This window comes from Coenobita brevimanus, chromosome 25 (assembly GCF_032717465.1).
Source record: "Coenobita brevimanus isolate Jiangsu-jjx chromosome 25, ASM3271746v2, whole genome shotgun sequence".
Taxonomy (NCBI): domain Eukaryota; kingdom Metazoa; phylum Arthropoda; class Malacostraca; order Decapoda; family Coenobitidae; genus Coenobita; species Coenobita brevimanus.
Window position 1 is genome coordinate 12,224,529 of NC_136978.1, and position 23,995 is coordinate 12,248,523.

Here is a 23,995-nt window from a genome sequence, read left to right on the forward strand (position 1 = left end):
CAAGGACTAGCATCAGCTACATGAGACAAGTAAGAACTTCTTGGCAAGTAAGAACTTCTTGGAGCTCATCATCATTCATTCATTGCCAGACGCCATGTATCCCAAATGGGGTGGCCAAGGGCTTAGAGTTAATTGTTTTACAGGGAGGGGCACTAATCCTCCACCAACCCCACCTGACACGTAGGGATGCCAACAGCATCTGGTGTTCCCAGGCGGTCACCCATCCAAGTACTAACCAGACCCAAAGTTGCTTAACTTCGCTGATCGGATGGGAAGCGGTGTACTCAACGTGGTATGGTCTTCTTGGAGCTGATTATACTAAAATGCATATTATCATAGGCATTTGTTAACCAAGATTCACAGAGAAATATATTTGGAGCTTAATTGTTATCATCAAACTTATTCAACCCACCGTGTCCCGTTGACGTATATATACGTCCCCACGTTTTGACACTATCAGTCCCATTGACGTATATAAACGTGAATCAATTGCATGGTCCCTAATTTGCACAATTTTCAATTTTCGCGAGTGATTTTTGGTACGTATACATGGGACACCTTCCTCTACAAGATGCCAGGCAGGGACAATGCCTTTCCCAGCATGACCTCCCCCTTCCCCCCCGCACGCCATTGTCTCGGCAATTCACCTGTTACCAGTGACCTGGCCAGTAAAGACAAGTCGTGCCACGGTACGAAATTCAGGGCCAGAGTGATGCCCCAATCAATGACAATGTAGAGGACAAACTTTACATGGCATTAGAGGAAGAAACAGCCAGAAATGATGATCAGGTAATGTCGCCAAAAAAGATCAGGTATGCTGATGTGTTTGGTGAGTGAAACAATGCTTATTTTGCCTATATTACTATGTGAAAACCAATATACTCTCATACTACATATAAATTCGTACCAAATAAATGAATAACTACCGTCAGAAGGAGGCTGTAGCACGGGCTGAACAGGGTAGTACTCCCGAGGGGAATGGGAATGCTGGTGATAGGGAGAGCTGGAGCTCCTGTTTCACTAGCTATCTAACCATCCCCCTTTGCTGACCTTTTCAGTGTGACAGTAACATGGAGAGTAGACCAGCATACTCTCCCAAACATTTCCTCTAACTATCTATGCACTACACCACATGCACTTTACATTTCACACAAAGTATCCCACTACGTTACAGGGGTTGCGCCAGCAAGGGCATGCAGCCAGAAAACTTTGCCCTCGCTACCTAGTGGTGGACTTCTGGGGGGAGGCGTGGCGGGGGTTCCGCCGGCATAGATCGTGGGTCCAGGGCAAGATGGGGCTCAGGCCTGTGCTAGAGGGTACAGGGCATTGCGGTTCCCAGGCTGCCGCTTCCGCCCAATAGAGAGGGGCCCGAACCTGGAAGTAGCGCCCCAGGAGGCTGCCCTATCAGTGGGTGTATAATGGCGGGATAGTTGCAGTGCCAAGACTCGCTTGGAGGGTGTCCCTGCAGCTGTCCTGGCAGGGTGCCCCGAGGCCACTACCACAGCCACAGGTAAGCTGGTGGGCTAGGGGTCCCAGATCCATTGCCTGGACCTGGGACTGTGCAGTGAGTGGGACCTGTGCTGTGTCTGTCCCCCTTTATTAATACTGAAGATGACAAAACAAAATAAGTTTCAAAGCAAGCCTGAGGACAGTAAATCACCCATGGGGATGAGGGTGGGTTCATGGAATGTGGGAAGTTTGAGGGGAAGAGCGGGGGAAGTCGTTGAGGCATTCAGTAGGAGGTGGGTGGATGTTTGCAGGAAGTCCGGTACAGGGGTGGATCAGCTAGAAAGATTGTTGGGAAGGACTGCTGCTATAAGTTGTTTTGGCAGGGGGGGACAGACGGATATGGAGGTGTTGGTGTGATGGTTGCGGAGAAATGGGTGGAATATGTTATGAATGTTTTGACAGTAAGCGATAGGATATTGATAGTGAAAATTCTGTTGGGAAGAAAGATGGCTGCGATTATATCAGCATATGCTCCACAGGCAGGATTGGATGAATCAGGGAAAGATAGATTTTGGGATGATTTAATACGTGTAGTGGGTGGTATGCGGGATGATGAGATAGTGATTTTGGGAGAGGAATTAAATGGTCATGTAGGTGAAGCAGCACAAGGTTATGAAGGAGTGCATGGGGGATGTGCGTATGGTCTAAGGAATGCAGAAGGGGAAAGGATACTTGAGTTTGGAGAGGCAATGGACATGATTGTGTGCAACACATATTTTAGGAAAAGAGACAGTAGGTTAATTACGTATGAGTCTGGGGGAAACAGCAGTCAGATAGATTATTTTCTGGTTAGGAGGGCCGATAGGAGGTTAGTGAGGGATGTTAAAGTTACAGGAAGTGAGGAGTGTGTGCAGCAGCACAAACTGTTGATTTGTGATAGGGTGCTTAAAGAACAAGTGATGAAAAAGAGGACTTATGTACCTAGAAGGAAAATATGGAAGCTGAAAAACCAAGTAGTAAGGGATACCTTCTACAGCGAGTTGAGGAGAGTGGTGGCTGAACAGGGAGCTGTAGACAGAGGCGTTATTGAACAGTACAAAGCCCTCAAGAACAACTTCTTGAGAGTTACTGATGTAATATGCGGTTGGACAAGAGGACCACCAAGACATAAAGTAACTTGGTGGTGGGATGAGGGTGTAGAAGCTGCAGTTAAGGAGAAAAGAAGGCTTTTCCGGGAATGGAAGAAGGGTTGTAGCAAAGAGGAATATTTGGCTGCCAAGCATAGGGCTAGAAGAGAGGTATACAGGGCAAAGTCTGAGTCACAGAGACAATTACTTGATAACCTAAATCATGGGGAAAGGAAAAATATATTTAGGGTGGCAGGTCAGGTGAAGAGGGATAATCGGGATATTATAGGTGAGCAGTGTGTGAAGAATGACGACGGAAGGGTAGTGGTGAACAGTGAGGATATTAAAGATGCATGGAGAAAGCATTATAACCGGTTGTTGAATGAGGAGTTTGACTGGGACAGGGAAGGTTTGGAGCCAGCAGATCCAGTGTCTGGCCCTTGGCCATTGATTGATACTGCTACTGTGAGTGAGGCAATAGGCAGGATGAGGATGGAGAAGGCAGCAGGTGTGTCTGGGCTGACTGCCGAAATGCTGAAGGCCTCAAGCGATATAGGGGTGAGTTTAGTCACTGACCTGATAAATAGGATTATTTATGAGTGTGTTGTCCCAGATGATTGGCTGAAGAGTGTAATTGTAAATGTGTATAAAGGGAAGGGTGATGCCCTGGAAAGAGGAAATTATAGAGGTATAAAGCTTTTAGATCAGATAATGAAGGTAATGGAGAGAGTTTTAGAAAGTATGATTAGAGAAAGAGTGAATATTGATGAGATGTAGTTTAGGTTTAAGCCAGGTAGGGGGACCACTGATGCCATATTCATTGTTCGACAGCTTCAAGAAAAATATATTGGTAGGAGAAGGGATCTTTATTTTGTTTTTATTGATTTGGAAAAGGCCTTTGACAGAGTCCCTAGAGAGGTGGTGAAGTGGGCAATGAGAAAGCTTGGCTTGGAGGAGCGGCTGGTTAGGGTGGTTATGGCCATGTATGTGGGTGCTCACACCCAGGTGAGAGTGAATGGAGATTTGAGTGATGAGTTTTCCGTGAATGTTGGTGTGCATCAGGGGTCAGTCTTGAGTCCCATGTTGTTTATCATGGTACTCGAAGCCCTTTCACGTGACTTTAGAAAAGGACTCCCGTGGGAGTTGTTGTATGCTGATGATTTGATGTTGATTGCAGAGAACGAAAGGGAGGCGGAGGAAAGGTTTAGGAAGTGGAGAGATGGTATGGGGCAAAAGGGTTTAAGGGTAAATGCAGATAAAACAAAAGTGATGATATCTAGGGTTGGTGGCGGTACTGTCAAAGACGAGAGAGAGTGGCCATGTGCAGTAATTCCATCTTGTGCGGTGTGTGTGATAAATGGGTGCATAAGAGATGTAGTGGTATCAGAGGCAGACTGCGAGATAATGCTGATTTTATGTGTACAGCGTGCCGGGGTGAGCAGGTGGAGATTGTCAGACATGAAAGGATTGAACTTGCTGGTGAATCTCTTGAGTGTGTGGAAGAGTTTTGTTATTTGGGAGACATGTTGTGTGTTGGAGGTGGAGCTGGAGCTAGCTCTGTGGCTAGGGTGAGAAGTGGTTGGAAGAAGTTCAGGGAGCTCTTGCCTCTCCTGACATTGAGAGGGCTCTCCCTATGTGCTAAGGGGTCTTTGTATGCAGCATGTATTAGGAGTGTAATGCTGTATGGTAGTGAGACCTGGGCAGTGAAGGAGGAAGATATTCACCGGCTCAGACGTACAGAAATGACAATGATTAGGTGGATGTGCAGTGCGTCCCTGTGTCCAAGGCCTGGAGGGGCTGGGTTTACGATGGAAGAGTTGAGAGGTAGGATGGGACTGGAGTGTATTGGTGTTGTGATGAGGAGAGGTAGATTGAGGTGGTTTGGACATGTGGAGAGGATGGGGGACGATAATTGGGTGAGGAAGGTGAGAAGTGTTAATATTGGGGGTGGGGTTGTGAGGGGTAGACCGAGAAAGACATGGGACGAGGTCATTAAATGTGACCTTAGGGTTAAGGGACTGAACAGGGAGGCTGCAATGGATCATGCAGCATGGACAGCCGCCATTAGGTGACCAAGGCCGACACATGCAAGCATGTCGGAGCCTTTAAAAACGAAAACGAAAACGAAACGTTTATGAGTGGTGTGGAATAGCTACCCTCCCATAGAACTCGTTTTCTTTGGAGCCAGCCTGATAGAAAACACAGTAAGGTAAGGAGGAACTGCTACCTGTATCGAGTATTTTAAACCTCAGGTGAGCGATTTCTATATGAATTTTCGATGTTTCTCATCAAAAGCGGAGATTTGAGCCAAAAAAATTTTTTTCCAAAAATGGTTGGGATTGGGGGGAGTCAGTGGTGGAAAAGTGGTCGGGACGGGGCGGGTTAATTAATGTATTACACACGCAGCATTCATATCACAGGATTCGTATAATGTAAACCAGAAAAATTACTTTAATCTAAAAACAAATATTAAAACTTGTTTTGAACCGTACTGAAAATTCGGATATAATATACACTCCCTAAACCTCTACTACAGAACAGTTAACAGAAAACTATAGTACTAAAGAAACACCACTACTCTACAGTACAGGAAATAATAATTGGTACATATTCAAAGAAAATATTAGGGCAAGTAATGAGAACGTCTGTGCAAGTAAACATCAGAAATCACAAGCCCAGGGCAAGTAAATTAGAAGCATATTCTTCCCACCCTGGGTTACATATGTCCTTAAATAACACCTTCAACAACAGAAATCCTTCCTAAGTTTAGTAAACACTGACTTGTGGCAACAAGAATACTGTACAACAAAGTATGTCACTGGATTGAAGGAATTAATAGTATCACGTTATCTGTTAGTGATGAGGCATACTGTATACCCTGTACTGTTGGCTCACATGCAAAGAATGAATGAATGAGATAATATTACTATACCTTCTGTCAACCCAAAAGATGACATGATGGCTTGGTAAGCACTGGCATCATCATTATATGTTGTAACTAAAATGAAAAATCAAATGATGAAAATGTGTGAATCATTCTAACAATGTTTATTACTGCATTATCACAAATGCCTTCATAATAACTTCTTCCTGAAACAATACGTCAAGATAAAACAAAATGCAATGAAGTGTATTAAGATTTTCCAGTGATAGAGGTAGTATATGGTGACGAAAAATGACAATGCCAGAAGTTACTTTACTGTTAATGAATATGGAATAACAAGCTTGTTATCATAAAATAATATCGCAGTCGTTGAAAAGTTCTTTAATCCTATGCCATCACCGTGACAACCCAACCACCACCTGCAGTTTGTAAAGTACAGTCAGTCTGCCTCTTTATCCTGTACCATCAGTGTGACAACCCAACCATCACCAGTAGTTTGTTAAGTACAGCCAGCTTGCCCGTAACACAGACTTCCATAACGCTATTTGTCCTTAGCAAAAACAGCTGCTGATCAGGTTCAAAATGCTTTCATAACATATGACAAGTACAAACATTCCCAAATATCACATTACATGTGCCTGTCCTTCCCATAAAATGTGGCTCATGACTTTGTCAAAGGCCTAATGCACAGCACCTCCTTTCTCCCACACACCAATCTCATTTACCACCACAGCTCATTTAAAGTGCAGTATGCATGATTCTACATGTGCTTATCAATGTGTTCTTAGGTATACTTATGGATACTTGGCATTGTTAATCAATTTGGGGAAGGTTAGGGCAGGCTATATGGGATCATTTGGGGTGGTTCTGGGAAAGATGCCATCCACATTTCTTTTTTTCCCATAGGCTTTGGTGTTGAACTCTTACATAACACAATTTTCCACAATGTTCAGAGTGCCCCCAACCAAACTGTCACATTATGAGCAAGCTGACTGTAATATTTCAAGTAATGACTAAAGTAAAATCAAATGAATACTGTATCCTATGAAAACTGTAACAACAGTGTTAGTGAAATAAAATATATAATTTTACTGATTAACAACTCACACATAATGTTTGATGTTAGGGTAGTGATATAAAATAAGTGCTTTTATTGATTAACAACCCACAATAATCAAATATCCTGTGTGGTTCATGATATATTATTGCAATGACAAACATCTCTAGCAATACCAATCTGTGATTACAGTAAAATGAATATTGTACTGTACTGTACAGTACTTGTTAAACTGTCTTGTAACATGTGAAATTAAATTGTAACATCAGAAATAGAACTTCAAGAACAGTAAGCATTCCCATTACAACAGAGTTAAATGTAATGTAACTGTTGCATTCACTGAGCCTTATGATGATGTCTAGACTTAGGGTGAAATTCACAGCAAATTAATAATCTGGCACCTATGCATGTGGATACCTGTCAGTTTGTAATATAACACACATGCAAAAAGATTATTATAATTATGCTTGTTCACCTTAACATGGCCCAGACTTATGTACGTTTGTAGTTTATTTCATGAATATGACTAGCAGTATAAACCAATACAATGGCTCAACATCCCCTCTTTAACACTTCTTTCAGACTATCATCATATTCTACTGTCATGGAGCTGGAGAGAAATGCCTTCACTAGCTGCACTAATACAGCCACCACAGAGGCACTGTTTGGTTGTACACGTCTCTCAACTACTTCCCTATTCCCTCAGAAGAGGATAGTGGACTGCAGGAGAAGTGCAACTTAGTTTTGTAGTCCACGGAGATCACACTTAATAAAAGCCTGGGGCAACAACAACAACAATTACAAAAAATTTGAGGCAAGCATGAAATTAGGTGTTCTAACCTAATTTTGGGGTGCTGATTTCAGATTCGAAATCCGTTATCACTCATCACCTCTAGTTTTTGAGATATACATGTATACATGTATGTACATGTATACATATAGGCCTAGACCCAAAATATTCACCAAAAATCCATTTACCGTCCTATTTTCTTGGAACTTGGTTTAAAACGCGCGCCACAACAAGCTCAAACATGTCAAGCACTACATGCAGAAGGGCTGGGGGTCTAGGACACTTTTGTGCCTGGGAAACACAGTGCCCAAGAAAATCCTCTGGTGGACATGAACAAGATGCTTCTTCCCCCTCTTCATATCAAGCTTGGCCTTATGAAGAATTTCGTGAAGGCCATGGACAAGGATGGCGCTGCCTTCCAACACCTGTGCACTCTGTTCCCAGCTCTCAGTTCTGCTAAGCTCAAGGAGGGCATCTTCATCGGACCTCAGAACCGGGAGGTGCTGAAGGATGAGGTATTCGAGGGAAAGCTCACCTTGAAGGAAATGAGAGCATGGGAAGCATTTAAGGCAGTCTGCCATGGCTTCCTTGGTAACGTGCACTAGATTACCAAGAGCGTGTCGAGAAGTTGTTGCAGGTTTATCTGGATATGGGGTGCCGAGTGTCTCTCAAGATTCACTTTCCCCACTCCCACCTCAACTTCTTCCCCCAGAACCTTGGAGCAGTAAGTGACGAACATGGGGAATGGTTCCAACAAGATATTACTAAGATGGAGAGCAACTACCAAAGCAAGTGGAATCCCAGCATGATGGGGGACTTCTGCTGGATGCTCCTGCGCGACATCCCGGAGGCAAAGTACACCAGATCGTCCAAAAAAAACTCACTTCTGACTGTCTGTAGTACTATGGTGAGTATATATGCTAATATCCAAGTACTGGTAATATTTAGTTCCGTCAGTGTTCTGTGTCTGTTTTGTTTTGTTCTGTAATATGCCATTTTAATATATGAAATAAACTCATTATATTATAAATATATGCATTATAATAAAAAAAAGGGATATGTGGAAGCAAAAAAACTAGAGGTGACAGAGCAAAACTGTCAGAAATTTGAATTAAGCATATCAAAATTAGTCAAAAACACCTATTCACATGCTTGCCTGAGATTTTTTTTTTTTTTTTTGTAAACCAGTGTAATAATAATAGTAATAATAATCCTATGTTGCAACTCTGTGTTACATTGGAGACATGGCAATATTAGGACAAGTTAAACTGAAAAGCATATAGTAACACTCAACTACTACAACTGTGACTGACCGTCAGTGTGGGCAGATGATGTGGTGGCTGGTGTTGGTGTGGTGGTGGTGGCTGACTGGGGCTGTCCTGGCTGCTGCTGCTGGGTGGGTGCTGCTTGGTGTACTGGAGTCTGGGGCTGAACGGAGTTTATGGTTAATCCTCGTTATATACTGGTGGTCTTCCAAAATATTACAATTTATTTTATACAACTACAGTAAAACCTTGATATAACAGACTTCATAGACTGGAATTCGCTTTTATTGGAATTGAGGAGCTACCGGACTAAATTCCTATATAATGGAAAATGTCCGATAAAGCCAGAAGCAGTCCAGACTGCAATGACCACTTCAGCGCTGTTCACCACAATAAGGTAATTAAAAGACATGTTTATCAGTGTTTGTGGTACATGGGGGCACTCACCATCCACTCACTCGATGTAGTGCTGCTCTCGGGTGTCTACCCTTTCCTCTCCTTTCTCCATTCCTTCCTTCCTCTTCTATCTTTCCTTACTTCATTCTTTCCTCGTCCTTCTGCCTACAGGTGACTTTACACTCCCTCTTTTGTCTTTCTTTCCTCTTCCTTCTGGCTATGGGTGACTCTACGCTGAGTGACAAGCCTAATGGTTTCCTGTACACTAGGAAACCATTTACTATGCTGGGTGGTAACCATATAACCAAATTAGGCACCTGGTGGTTTAGTGAGTAATTACAGCGCTCCAATCGGATTGAGCCGGTGAAGGTTTATATCCAAGGGATAGTTGGGGTTATTGCTCATGTAATGCCAGTCAAGGATGAGTGAGGTTTGTCACTCTCATCTTAAATGTCAGGACCAAATTGCCTAGCCCCGGCCTTCTATGCCCCTCATGGGGCAACGTAGAGTTGGATGATGGATGGTTTATCAGTGTACAGTGCAGTATCATTATACTATTTGATTGATGTAGTGAAGGTATAACACAGTACAGTACTGCAATGGTTGTGAAAACAGTTTAAAAACAATTGGTGCAATCTGGACAAATGTCTGATATGTTGGAAAAAGTCCGGATTAGCAGGGGAAAGTCCAGATGTCGTTTTTATAGGAATTTCACTTTTTTTGGAATGGCTTGGGCCCCTATTAGTCCGTTATAGTGAGGTCTTACTGTAGTACTCATAGCCAGGGGAAAATGGGAAATAAGAGTCTGGGACTGAATAGTAAAGCTAGGTCTTTGTTATGTGCCTGTGATGTGTTCCAAAATATCAGAGTTTTTTCTATACAATACTATATAGCTGGTACTCTGTTGGGGGAAACTAGCAGATACAGATAACAATAGAGCTTAGGCAATTCTTTACCTTACTGGATTAAGCAGCTAAAAATGACCAGCTAAAAATTACCAGAGTCCCGCTTTTATTACGTCTGTCCCGCTTTTTGTGCAGATTATCTTAAGTGTCCCGCTTTTAGAAAATTACTATTACATCAGATATAACATGACCTTCATTTATGAAATTACAAGGAATTAGTAAAATAATGCATAATCCAAACAAACTGAAATAGGCAACTGCTACTACAGAATTTGTAATATACTGTACACACAAACTGGTAACACTGGTCAGCAATTCACCATACCATACGGTATGTTTGGAGTTTGGAGTTTGTTTGAGACGTTGGTGTCTCATAAAGTAGCCTCAGGGTGAGGTGCACCACTGTATACTGTATGTATGTATATATATATATATATATATATATATATATATATATATATATATACAGTAAGACCTCACTATAACAGACTAATTAGGGCCCAAACCATTCAAAAAAAATGTGAAATTCCGATAAAAGTGACATCCAGACTTCCCCCTGCTAATCCGGACTTTTTCCGATACATCAGACATTAGTCCGGATTACATGAATGGTTTTTAAACTGTTCTGACTACCACTGTGGTACTGTACTGTGTTATAACTTCATTACATTAATCAAATGGTGTAATATATATAATAATACCGTACTGTACACTGACAGACATGTCTTTATTTACTTTATTGTGGTGAACATGGCTGAAGTGGTCAGGCAGTCCAAACTGCTTCTGGCTTTATCGGACTTTTTCCGATATACTGTAAAGGAATTTAGTCTGGTAGCTCCTCGAGTCCAATAAAAGCAAATTCCAGTCTATTGAATTCCATTATATCAAGGTTTTACTGTATATATATACATACATACATATATATATATATATAGTGAATTTTACGCCAGGTACCCCCTTTTATGGATAAGGGCTAAGGCGTTGCCCCTGGGTAGAGGACTTTGGTTTGGAGCGTGTAGCATTTTATGACCAGATGCCCTTCCTGATGTCTACCAATGACCCTTGGGTGGATTCGATCCTCCGACCCTTCGGTCAGAGCGGAGCGCTCTAACCCACTGAGCCACATACATATATATATATATATATATATATATAGTGGTAGGTGGGGGCACTCACCATCCACTCACTCAATGTAGTGCTGCTCTCGGGTGCCTGCCCTGTCCTCTCCTCCATCCTTCTTTCCTTCCATCTTCTTCTGTCTTTCTTTCCTTCATTCTTTCCTCGTCTTTCTGCCTGCAGGTGACTTTACACTCCCTCGTCTGCCTTTCATTCCTTCATTCTTTCCTCTTCCTTCTGCCCATGGGTGACTCTACACTGAGTGACAAGCCAAATGGTTTCCTGTACACCAGGAAACCATTTATTACGGTGGGTGGTAACCATATAACCAAATTTTGGCGCCTGGTGGTTTAGTGGGTAATTACTGTGCTCCAATCGGATTGAGCCAGTAAAGGTTTATATCCAAGGGGTGATTGGGGTTTATTGCTCACGTAATGCCACTCAGGGATGAGTGAAGTTGGTCACTCTCATCTTAAATGTCAGGACCAACTGCCTAGCCCCAGGCTTCTACGCTCCTCATGGGGCAACGTAGGATTGGATGATGGATGGATGGATGGATATATATATATAGATAGATAGATAGATAGACATATAGATATAGATATACATGTAACAATGTCCCGCTTTAGCTCCAATAAATCTGGTCACTTTACCAATAACACAAGATGGGTTTTTACCTAAATAATTACTTTAGTCCAATGAGGTAACTTTTACTTTACTCTTACTGCTACCAGATGATTTTACTCTGACTAAAAGAACACGTGAGCACCAAAGTAAAAATGAACACTGTCTAACCATGCCAATGTGAATAGCTCTCACAAACTGAATATAATTATTTGAAAATAAGAATAAACAATGAAATATGTCATATGACTGAAAGGGTAATTTATTTCCAAATGCTACTAACTCAATGCACTACTGAAAACAAAAGTTTCCTAACACTTCCCTACCAGGTGTCAATAAGAAGATGTTACAAACAATACTTTTATATGATATCAATATGAATCACTCAACAAGAGCATGAGCAAGATTAACCCCTAAAACGCGGATCGTCGCATTTGCGACGGTCGGCCCAAAGGGCAGAACGGCGGGTCGTCGTGTTTGCGATTTGAGTTAATTTTGAATAACCGCGGGCAAGCAGGCTCAAGCTGGTATTGTCTATCAGTCCCGCCACCCGTGAGCTACTTTTAGCACACTTGACCTTTGTACTACTGACCTCGGTTGTTGCCAAGTCTCATTTTTTTTACCCACGGATGCACCGATGCGCAGCCCTCCCTCGTCGTGCGATATGGCAACGCGCGGACGGCTGATACGTGTCAATCTGCGCCGTCATCTCGCAAGCACTTTTTGCTATTGGGAAACGCTTGTTTCCCCAGTTGTCACACTCATTTTTTCGCGCGGTTTGCCCCAGAATAGCGTCAGTCCACGCAAATCTGCCACGGTGACACCATGTCAAGCTCTAGCTCTTCTAGTTCCGTGCCTTCTAGCCCTCCGAAAAAGGGTTTTGTTACCTCAACGCCCTTCAAAACTTTACCAGTGACTACCAAGGGGCTAAGTGACTCGGCAATAGCCTCAGAACTGTTGAAAGCCTCTATGGACTATGGCAGTGACGTGGGTGTTTTGTCTAGCCTGGCTGAATCCGAGACAGAATCGAGTGCTGATTCAGGCCCTGAAGTGATTATTTCTGTGCCGGAGGAGACTGTGACTGTGCCCAGCACCTCAACAGGGAAGGCCCCGGTGAAAAGGGGCCTCGAATATGGAAAGGGGGAAAAAAGGAAGAGGAGCGGAGACCCCAGTGCACCGCCATTGTCCCCTACGCCACGTCACACCACCGCAAGCCCGCCACGTTCTCCCAGCCCTGTTCTCTCGTCCTCCTCGTCTGCTGTCCTGTCTCCTGAGTCATCGGAGTCTCCATCACCACCAAGAAAGGGAAGTAGACGAGCAATTTTACGTATGAGAGGTTATCGTAGGCCTAGTGTTCGTGTAAGTAAAGTTAAGTCCCCTAGGCTAACTCCCACTAGGCAACTCAGGAGTCACGCCACCGCGGGTGACCTTGACCCAAGCGATAATGTCCCTCCCACCACCACCACCACCACCACAACACCAACACGGCCTGGGATAGCCTCTCCCTTACCTACTATTGCCCAGCCTGCCTCACCCACTCCCACACGACTTGCCTCACCCCCCGCCGCCCCAAGCACCTCCCAGCCTAGGCAGGGAACTTTAGATGCTTTCGTGTGGTCAGAGGGATCAGATTTTGTGCCTGAAGATCTGCCCTTTGACGACAGTGAGTGTGGACTTCAGGCTGACTTCCCTGTGGACGACGATGGTGAATGCGTTGACTACCTGTTGGCCTTCCTTGACGACGAGGTTATGGAGCACATCTGTACCGAGACAAACAGGTACGAGGGGCAATGTGCGCCAGTTCGCGAAGGAGAAGGTGAGGCTGCGACGCCATCCACGTCGCGGATGGCATCATGGGTGCCTCTGACGATCCGCGAGCTTTTTGTATTTATTGGATTGATGTTGCTTATGCCGCACAACTGGAAGCATAAGTTGGAAGAGTACTGGGGTTCCGACGAGCTGTGCCCAACACCCATATTCAATAAATACATGAGCCGCGATCGTTTTAGGCAGCTGATGACTTATCTTCACTCGCGAATAATGATGAGCCTTCCCAAACTGACCCATTATGGAAAGTGAGGAATCTGAACATGATCAATGATAAGTTTACGAGGTTCTTGCGCCCGTTCAAGAAAGTCGTGATTGACGAAGTCTTTGGTATTGTTCAGGGTCCTTCGTCGGTTCGTCAAGTACATTCCAAGCAAACTCCACCGCTTTGGAATCTAGTTTTTCGTTATGTGCGACTGCAAGACTGTGTTCATCCTTGACTTCGTCATCTACACCGCCAGCAATGTTGATTTGGATAAGACTGACCCCTTGGATTCTCTGGTTCTGTGGTGAAAGTGCTTTTGAAAAAGTACTTTGGCGAGAATCATGTCCTGTATACGGACAATTACTATACAGCTCCAAAACTCGCCAAGTACCTTTCTGAACACGGCGTCGGCTCCTGTGGCACTGTCAGAAGTAAAAGGGCACATTACCCTGCCTTCCCAGAGGCTGAAAAGTCAAGCGGGGAGACGTGCACCTGAAGAAATCTGACAAGATGCTTGCGATCAGGTGGCATGATAAGAGAGTCGTGAACATGCTCACCACAGTACACAAGGGTGAAATGCTGGCAACAGGGAAGGTCGACAGAAGGACTGGCGAGCCTGTGATGAAGCCTGATGCTGTCATTGACTATAACGTCAATATGCGGCTGGTGGACAAGTCGGATATGATGATTGGAGAGATTGACTGTCTGAGGAAAAATCGTCGTTGGTACAGGAAGGTGTTCTTGCACTTGATTGACATGTGCATGTTGAACGCCTTCATCCTGTATAAAATCAAGAACAGGAAGCCAGCCAACTACTCTCTCAGACGATTCTCCAAGACTTGTGTCTACCAGCTGCTTCAGCGTTACGGCCAGGTGCTTTCTACAGGTCCCAAACGCCACCCTCACACACCTCCAGACCGCCTACAGTGTATGGCCTACCTTCAGCGACACCGCCTGGAGCCACTGCCAGCCACTGCAAAGAGGGGGAAAGCACTGAGGAGGTGTCATGTGTGCAGCCACACTACCAGGCAGGAAAGAACTTTTAGGCGCACCTCCTTGCAGTGCAAAGAATGCAAAGTTCCCCTCTGTGCTTACCCGTGTTTTTTCGACTACCACAGCCTAAGTAGATTTTGAAAATAAGGGTAAAAATATTGGGAAAAATACTGAGAGTGACAGTGATAATATTGTTTAGTTTTCTTTTACGTGCTGACAGTGACAGCCTGATGAGTGTAAATTAGTGTATGTACTTGTAAAAGCACTGACAGTTACAGTGTTTTTTGTTGTAAATAATTGTACATAGTAATCATATAAGTATTGCGAGTGACAGTCACTCCAGTGTAAAAAGATGAAAGCATATTTTCCTATTCTATGTTCTGAAAGTGAAAGTTTTTTGTGTATACAATATTATTTTTATAACACTGGACAGTGACACTGATGAATAAGGCAAAAAAAACAAAACAGATACAGTGAAAGTGAGCGATAGAAATGAAGTGCGAGTGGCCGACAGGAGCGAGAATAAAGTGCCCGCCGTAAGGCTGAATAAACTCGCGCCGCGGTGGTCTTCCTCAGTCCCAATCCACAATACTGGCAGTGACATTGATTTTTATGGCCGTAATAGTGACAGGCACACGTTTGCGAAGTCCTATGATGGAAAAAAAAGGAGTATACGTGTTTTTTGCCGAGAAAAGGCAAATGTGACAATATTGACGGGAAGATCGCCACCGCGCTGCATGTCAGCCGTGCGCTCTGTCCATTTTAGCCTTATTTTCAGTTCTTATTTACAAATATGGATTCCAAACAACCTGTACGTTGTTGTATAAAGTGTACTGTGACAGATTGAGGCTGTGGTAGAAAGAAAACCGGGTTTCTGGAGGTGTGAGAGTGAAGACTTTGTTACCCAACTTTGCAAGTCTTCACAAGTCCTTTGGTAGTCAACGAAGGCTCAACATGTGGCTCAGGAGATAGCTGAATGTAAGTAATATATGCCATAAAAATTTTAATGCTCTAGGGTTAATCTATGATTTTTGGCAAATATTTTTCCACAGGTACTCAGACCCCGCTACAACCCCGCCACAGCGGGGGGATCGCGTGTACACAGCCGCGTTTTAGGGGTTAATAATATATGACATTCATGGAAGAATGAGAAATATGGAAGACAGAACACACTCCCAGCAGATGACTGTTGGTAAACTTCTGTTTATGACAGTACAACCGACACTGAATATTTATCAATATATTTCAAACTGAATACAAGTATAAAAACACATTATAGTATATCAGTACTGTGATTACACAACAAACTCTTCTAGACAACACAGAACTCTATTCAAAGTGCACCTCTTGTTCAGTTGGCTGGAGGGGATCAAACTCTTTTGATGAGATGTTGAGCTGGGCTACAGGGGGTTGAGCTGGAGAAGCAACACCTGTAGCATTGCTGCTGCTTACTCCTGTCAATTAATAAGGAACCATAACCGAAACAGCTGTAACATAAGCCTTCTGAATAAATAATGACTATTTCTGTACAGTCATGCATCTCAAAATCTAACCTTGATATCACCACATGATGATGATGACAATCAAATGATAATACTCAGTGATGGGGTTAGAAAATGTCTTCATTAAACCTTTCAATACAACAATAACATTATAATATAATGTTTTATATCACCGGATAATTGTCTTCAGCTTAAGAGAAATCCACTGCCATGAAGGAGTCAAGCCATTTCAGATATCTTGTGATACCAGATCAAGACAATGACAATTTGTATCATAATTTACATCCTCCTTATTTACAGCAACCAACTACAGCTATCAATTAAATGGAAATATGTGAAACAGGTGACATTCTGTAAGTAAAAAACAAGCAATGCACGTTCTAATTTTTCAGTCAATACTACACAAAAATTAGGTTTCACATACTGATACTGTAAGTGCAATGTAAGTCTGTAACTGTACACTACTTTTATAATTGGTTCCATGTCTGCTCACCACATGCATTTCACTCACACAGTCCTTAAATATCACACATTTACTAGCCTACAGGAAGCATTTAGTTACATTATTCTGACAGCAGTTTTATTAGCATACTCTCACACAGTCTACCCAGGGCAACAAACTGCATTACAATCACAACTTCATAAATACTTTTTATGCTTATAGCATAATTATCTATGATAACATTCTCAGAAACAGTGTAACTAATATCTATCACACTTTCTTAAGTTACGAATCAACTTCCTTCATTGTGGCTGCAACTACTGGAGCTCAGTTAGTTATTTTATGACTATTTATATCTTTTTTTTTCAAGTTAGGTTTCACATTTCATTTCACATCTTTTCTAAGATTCTAATCTCACCAACAACATACCAGCATCTCCTTCAGCACTACTTTTTGGAGCGACATCAACTGAAGTGTCCAGAGCATCAAGAAGTGCTGTCACACGATCACGGATTACACGTAACTCGTGCCTCACTGCTGATGTCTGCAAGGAAACTCATCATCATCTTAATGTATTACCAGTATATTTTTTTTTCACCACCTAAAGAATGGTTAAGGTTGGATTCAGAAACAATGAAAAAGAAAGTATGAAGGTGGAAGAACAATTCATTCATTAATACACCATGCTGAACTGCAACTTCCCCATTATTGCACAGCATAATCATATCAAACATTACATTTAAACACAGCAATGATCAGATAAAACTTCTAAGGACTTTTGCTAAACTTTTTTCATTAGTTAGCTTACCAACCTTAATTTCATCATCATCCCAGGATTCATTCCCATGAAAGAGATAGGGTGAAGTAGGATCCTGACAAAGAAAGAGGAAGCACAAAAGTAGGAGAAATATAAATCGGCATACCAAGTAAAATGGGCCACAGAAACATTCGGTACTTAATCTTAAAAATCTTGGCTTCACTGTACAAGCAATAATCATCTGTTCATATTATTTTGTATTTCTTCCATTCAGATGCAGTGAAGTAAGGCACAGTTTCATTTTGTTGCCTATTAGGAATATATATATATATATATATATATATATATATATGAAGGGGGGAGGGGTGGAGGTGCAACTTTTGTTGCATGCATCTCTATTCAGCTACTGTATTTATATCCTTTGTACATCTCTTGCCTCTCCAATATCCATGCTCTGCTTTCTTACATATTCTTTTGCCAAATCCTGCATTTCCATCTTGGTTTTCAAGCCTCCTCCCACCTTTCCAACTAAATCGTATCCATGCATTTCCTTTTCATCACGCACTTCATATCCATTCTTCTGTATGACCACAACACTTCATTCAGCCTTCTGCCCACCGATCAATTTCATGATAACATATTCACATACAGTATAAGTGAAGTGAGTGAAGAGGAGAGGACAAAATGAGCTGGGCTGATGGTAGGTGGTAGGTCTTACTGGAGGAAGTATACTTCGTGAAAATGAGTGCTGTAGGTGGGCCATTAAGATGTGTCAAAGATGAGTGAGCAGTAAATGAACGGAATGGGCTAAGATAATGGTGTGTAGTGGGGCAGGCCGAGATAACTAATGTACATATCATTCAGTTCGTCAATGTATGAGGGACAGCAACGGCAATGGGAAGGATTAAGTTAGAGATGTCTCTTACAAGTTCAATGAAGAAAGGACTAAAAGGAGTAGAAATGGTTGACATGAGGGAGTGATATGGGCTGGGACGGTGGTGGGGTAGGATGGGCACTAATATGCCTTGTGATGATGGGCAAATATGGGCGGGGTGATGACTTAGTTCCAATTTTTCTCCCAGAAGCAAAATAATCATTATGTACAGTAAGCACATGCTGCTCTCACATACCTGGTATCTACCAACAAGGTAAAATTATCCTTGCTAATACACTCACACCAGTCCTCAAAGTGACAGCCTACACATGTGGTGTGTGGTACCACAAAGTCACCAACAAATGGTACATGGGAAAACAAGACTGTTCAGTCTCAGGGCAGGTACTATCTTGCATAAGTCCTTCTGAATTCATGAAAAGCACAAATAAAAAGTTCATCATCATCATCATCCAGACCTCCTTTCCCACACTAGGGCAGCGTGAGGAGCAGCAACGTCCAGACAGCCTAAATATGCCCAATCCAATGGACCATGCTTCCATTCACTCATCATTCAGGCCCCCGGAATCCTGGCTCTATCTGATACACCAAAAACTATCACCACATTCTGTAGCTTCACATAAATGTATCCAACAGAATCAATCTGGACGTAGTCACGTTAAAAAGGGGTGCCAAATCCCTGATCAAGCACTTCTTCTCACAACATTCATCCAGCCAGCTTGATCTTGTCAGTTCCCCAGCCTAACCGACTTTCATACCTCTCTTCCTCACACACTCATCCACCATATCCCTCATCATTCTCCTTGCCTCCTCCTTCCTTAAAATTCGCTCAGATATACCTTTTTCACCACTCTACTGTTATCCATTCTCTCCACATGACCATACCATCTCAGTACACTCTTTTCAATTCTGGTGTCCACAGACTTCCTCACTCCACATCTTTCATGAATCACATTATTTCATATCCTATCCACTCTCTGTACTCCACATGCATTCCTCAGCAGTCCTATCTCCACAGCTCTCACTCGTGATTTTTCCTTTTCATGCCACTCCATTGTCTCACAACCATATGTTAAAGCTGGCACTAACACTCCTGCAAGCCTCACACAGCTGCAACACTCAAGCCTCTGTTTCTTATCAAGGCACCTTCATAGCACCCACTACTTTTCTTCCCTGTATCACTCTACTTTCTGCTTCTTTTGCACGTTTTCCTCTCATTTCTATCACTGTACCCAGGTATTTGAACTCTCACCAATTCCAGTCCTCTTCATTCACTGAAACATCACACTGGGAGTCACCTCTCTCTCGATTACCGTCACTTTACTCTTTTCTACAATTATTCTCAAGGCACGACACTCACAGACATCAACAAAACTCTGCACTAGTCAACCAAGTTCTTGTCCAGTATTTGCAAGCAGCACTGCATCATCAGCAAACAACAAATTTGATATATTCTAGCCATCACCATTCATTACCAACGCCATCCCTCTCTCCATTACTCGTGCCTTTACTTCTCTCATCACCTCATCATATATACCTTGGACAACCATGGGGACATCACACAACGTCCACACTGATCGTGAACCATTCACTTAGATGCCCATTTATCCTTACACATACCTCATTAGCATCACAAAAGCTCTTGACGGCACATAGCAGCTTACCATCTACACCATACATGCAGAAACCCTCCCACAATCCTTCTCGTCTATAGACAATCTGTCATATGCATTTTCCATCCATTATCCAATCCTACGTTGCCCCATGAGAAGTGTAGGAGCCTGGGGCTAGGCAAGTTGGTCCTGACATTTAACCTGCCGTGTCCCGGCTATTTTTAGCCCTAGAGGTCGTCCTAGAGCTGGCCATTTTTTTTTTTTTTTTTTTTTTGGCTAAAATGATAGATTTTGATGTGGAAACAACGAATTTCACCATTAAAATGCTCACCGAGGCTCGGAAATGGGTTTTATTGAGCCCTGCATACTCATGTACAGGTACCGCTCTCTCACGCTCACCACGTACATGAGAGAAAGCCGTTTTCTATGTAAGGCATACTCAGGTATTCATGCTGGGAATGTATAGCAATGTTCAGTACACTTTTCTGATAACTTATAACTTCAGCATCTATCACAATTTGTGTGTGTTTCTCACTGTGAATGCATTATCTTACACTTACTTGAAGATAGGTACAACCTGACTTCATTATGTATAGTCCTGGCACTTACAAGAAGGTATTTACAACTTGACTTCACTATATAGTCCTTACACTTACAAGAAAATATTTACATTTACATTTACGTGAAAATATGTACAAAATCCACACAGGCAGAGTGAGGCACAGCACGCGTGAGGGGGGAAGCGAGTGATTGTACGGCCTTGACAGCCTGGGGGATGGTAGAGGAACAGTTACCATACATGCCTGCCAATTTTTACCCGCGAATCTTGGAAAATGTGGTCACAGTGAATTTTTATATTTTAAACCGCTTTAAAACGGCATTGGCACTGGCCCCGGAATTATGTCAGACCGTTTTAAAACGGCATTGGCACTGGCCCCGGAATTATGTCAGACCGTTTTAAAACGGCACTGGCACGAGGCGGGTTAAGATGAGAGTTACCAGCCTCACTCATCCCTGAGTGGCATTACGTGAGCAATAAACCCCAACCATCATCCATCCATCCATCATCCAATCCTACATTGCCCCATGAGGAGCGTAGGAGCCCGGGGCTAGGCAGTTGGTCCCGACATTTAAAATGAGGGTGACCAGCCTCACTCATCCCTGAGTGGCATTACGTGAGCAATAAACCCCAACCACCCCTGGGATATAAACCTGCACTGGCTCAATCCGATTGAAGTGCAATAATTACCCACTACACCACCAGGCGCCAAAATTTGGTTATATGGTTACCACCCAGCGTAGTACATGGTTTCCTGGTGTACAGGAAACCATTTGGCTTGTCACTCAGTGAAGAGTCAACCACAGGCAGAAGGAAGAGGAAAGAATGAAGGAAAGAAAGACAGAAGAGGGAGTGTACAGTCACCCGTAGGCAGAAGGACATGGATAAGAATGAAGGAAAGAAAGACAGAAGAGGATGGAAGGAAAGAAGGATGGAGGAGAGGAAAGGGCAGACACCTGAGAGCAGTACTACATCAAAAGAGTGGATGGTGAGCAGATCCATGAATGCCATGAACACCTTATAGTCCTTCTCACAAGCCTTCTCCACTATCTGTCTCACTGCAAATATTTGATCCACACATCCTCTGTCACTCCTAATGCCACCCTGTTCATCACTCACTAGGACTTCTGCTCTCTCTCTTACTTTCTCAATAATAATTCTTCCATATACCTTCCCTACCACATTCAATAGACTTATGCCACGATTATATTTCGCTCACCTTTACTTTTGTACAGAGGTACAATCACAGCCTTTTTCCACTCTGCTGGCACAGTTTCACTCATCCATGTCTTCTTATCTATATCCAACAAGTACTTCATTCCGCTCTCTCCACTACACTTACTCATCTCTGTGTACACCTCAACAACTCCAGCTGCTTTCCCATATTTTAGCCGCTTCACAGCGTTCTTCACCTGTGCGAGTGTCTCGTTTCCTGACACTGAATTCCTCCTCCACACATCCCCCAAACCAATCATGTTAACAGTTGCTTTGCTTTCTCCATTCCCATTCATCAGACTTTCAAAATACTCATTCCATCCGGTCCTTACTTCATCCCCATGGGTTAATAATCTACCACTTACATCCTTCACACTTTCACATTTCTTTCTGCTGTCACTTCTACACTTCTGTAACTCTTTCTATAACTTCTTATTTTCAAAGTAACTTGCATTCATTTTTCTTCCTAGATCATCATTTACCTCCTTCTTTATTCTCTTCACTAGTCTCTTTACGTGCTTCTTGCTCTCAATATATTCACTCATTCATTCATTCATTCATCATCTAATCCTACGATGCCCCATGAGGAACATAGGAGCCCAGGGCTAGGTAAGCTGGTCCTGGCATTTAAGGTGAGAGTGACCAGCCTCATTCATCCCCAATGCCATTACGTGAGCAATAAACCTCAACCACCCCTTGGATATAAACCTACACAGGCTCAATCCGACTGAAGTGCCGTAATTACCCACTAAACCACCAGGTGCCAAAATTTAGTTATATGGTTACCACCCAACTTAGTAAATGGTTTCCTGGTGTACAAGAAACCATTTGGCTTGTCACTCAGTGTAGAGTCACCCACATGCAGAAGGAAGAGGAATGGAATGAAGGAAAGAAAGACAGAAGAGGGAGTGTAAAGTCACCCATAGGCAGAAGGACGAGGAAAGAATGAAGGAAAGAAAGACAAAGAGGATGGAAGGAAAGACAGATGGAGGAGAGGAAAGGGCAGACACCCGCGAGCTGCACTACACTGAATGAGTGGATGGTGAGCGCCCCCACCTACCATATAGCTTTAGTTCATATATTAATTGAACCCCTGTCCTGTAGCCACTCAAGCCACTTCTTCCTCTTTTCCTTCACTGTTCTCTTAACCTCTTCATCCGACCATGCCGTACCTTTCTTCTTTGTTGTTATTCTTGCCACACCACACACCACTTTAGCATTCCTAACTATGCAATCCCTACAGGCATTCCACAAGCTGTCTAGATCCATTTCATTCCAATTCATTGATTCCAACTTCTCCCCTACTTTGGTCCTGTATTCATCTGCCATTTCTTTGATCCTCAGCTTCTCGACTCTCAGTCTTTCTCCCTGACTGCTCCTCTCTCCCTTGTTCCACTGCACTCCTTTTAGCTTGATCGTCCACACCACAAACATATGATCTGACAGACCTCCACATCGTTCTCTCACTGCCCTCGTATGAGCAACCACACCCAGCACTGACCTCTCTACAAGCACGTAATCAATCAGGCTCCTTTTAACACAATCCCTGTCCCCTCTATACACTGTATAATTATGTGCATCTTTGTGTTTGAAATATGAGTTACAAATACACAACCTCCTTTCTTGACACATAGCCTTCAGTCGCTTCCCATTATCATTTTCTCCTGGTACTCCATTACAACCCCTTATGTTATCCTCAGGACCAGTACCTACTCTTCCATTCATATCACCCATAACAATCAGTTTATAGCTCCTGGGCATTTCTCCCAATGCTTCATCGGGCTCATCCCAAAACCTGTCTTTCTCTCTCTCACTCCTGTCATCACACAGTGCATACGCTACAATCACTGCCACTTTCATCTTCTCAAACTTGAACCTGACATACAGTATATACACCTCGAGCTGACACATTTGTAATCTCTCATTCCATTCTGCCACACCTCATTCATCAACAAAGCAACTCCTTCCTTGCATCTTCCTAGTCCATTCATGCCCGATCTTACACATTTCACACCCTACCACTCCTCCACTTCACACTATTTCATCTTCGTTTCACACAATGCCATCAGGGCATATCTCACTCTCTTGAACATGTTCACCACTTCCACACTTTAGCTCTCCTCATTCACATCTCTCACATTCCACATGGCCATGTGAATCTGCCCATTTGGTTGGTGCTCTGGGCAGGTATTGGGCCCTCTGAGGCTCTCCAAAATATCTGCCATGCTTAAACAATTTTAGATAGGGGAATCTGGGGGACACTTAACCCGGACAAAACCCCGGTTATATGGTTACCACCCAGTGCAGTAAATGGTTTCCTGGGCACAGGAAATCATTTGGTTTGTCACTCAGTGTAGAAACCATACAGCATCCCTAC

At 43.1% G+C, this 23,995-nt stretch overlaps 1 protein-coding gene and 1 pseudogene across 1 annotated transcript in view; both read right to left on the bottom strand.

Moving 5' to 3' along the window:
- LOC145393775 (uncharacterized) overlaps positions 1-23,995 on the bottom strand; it is a 124,769-nt gene that overhangs the window by 50,921 nt on the left and 49,853 nt on the right. The window contains exons 5-7 of the mRNA XM_080267825.1: positions 17,012-17,126; positions 15,983-16,092; positions 8,621-8,735 (exon numbers count right to left, since the gene is read on the bottom strand). Coding sequence (XP_080123951.1) covers positions 8,621-8,735; positions 15,983-16,092; positions 17,012-17,126 — 340 coding nt within the window. The remainder of the gene's footprint in view (positions 1-8,620; positions 8,736-15,982; positions 16,093-17,011; positions 17,127-23,995) is intronic.
- Positions 189-306, bottom strand: LOC145393882 (5S ribosomal RNA; annotated as a pseudogene).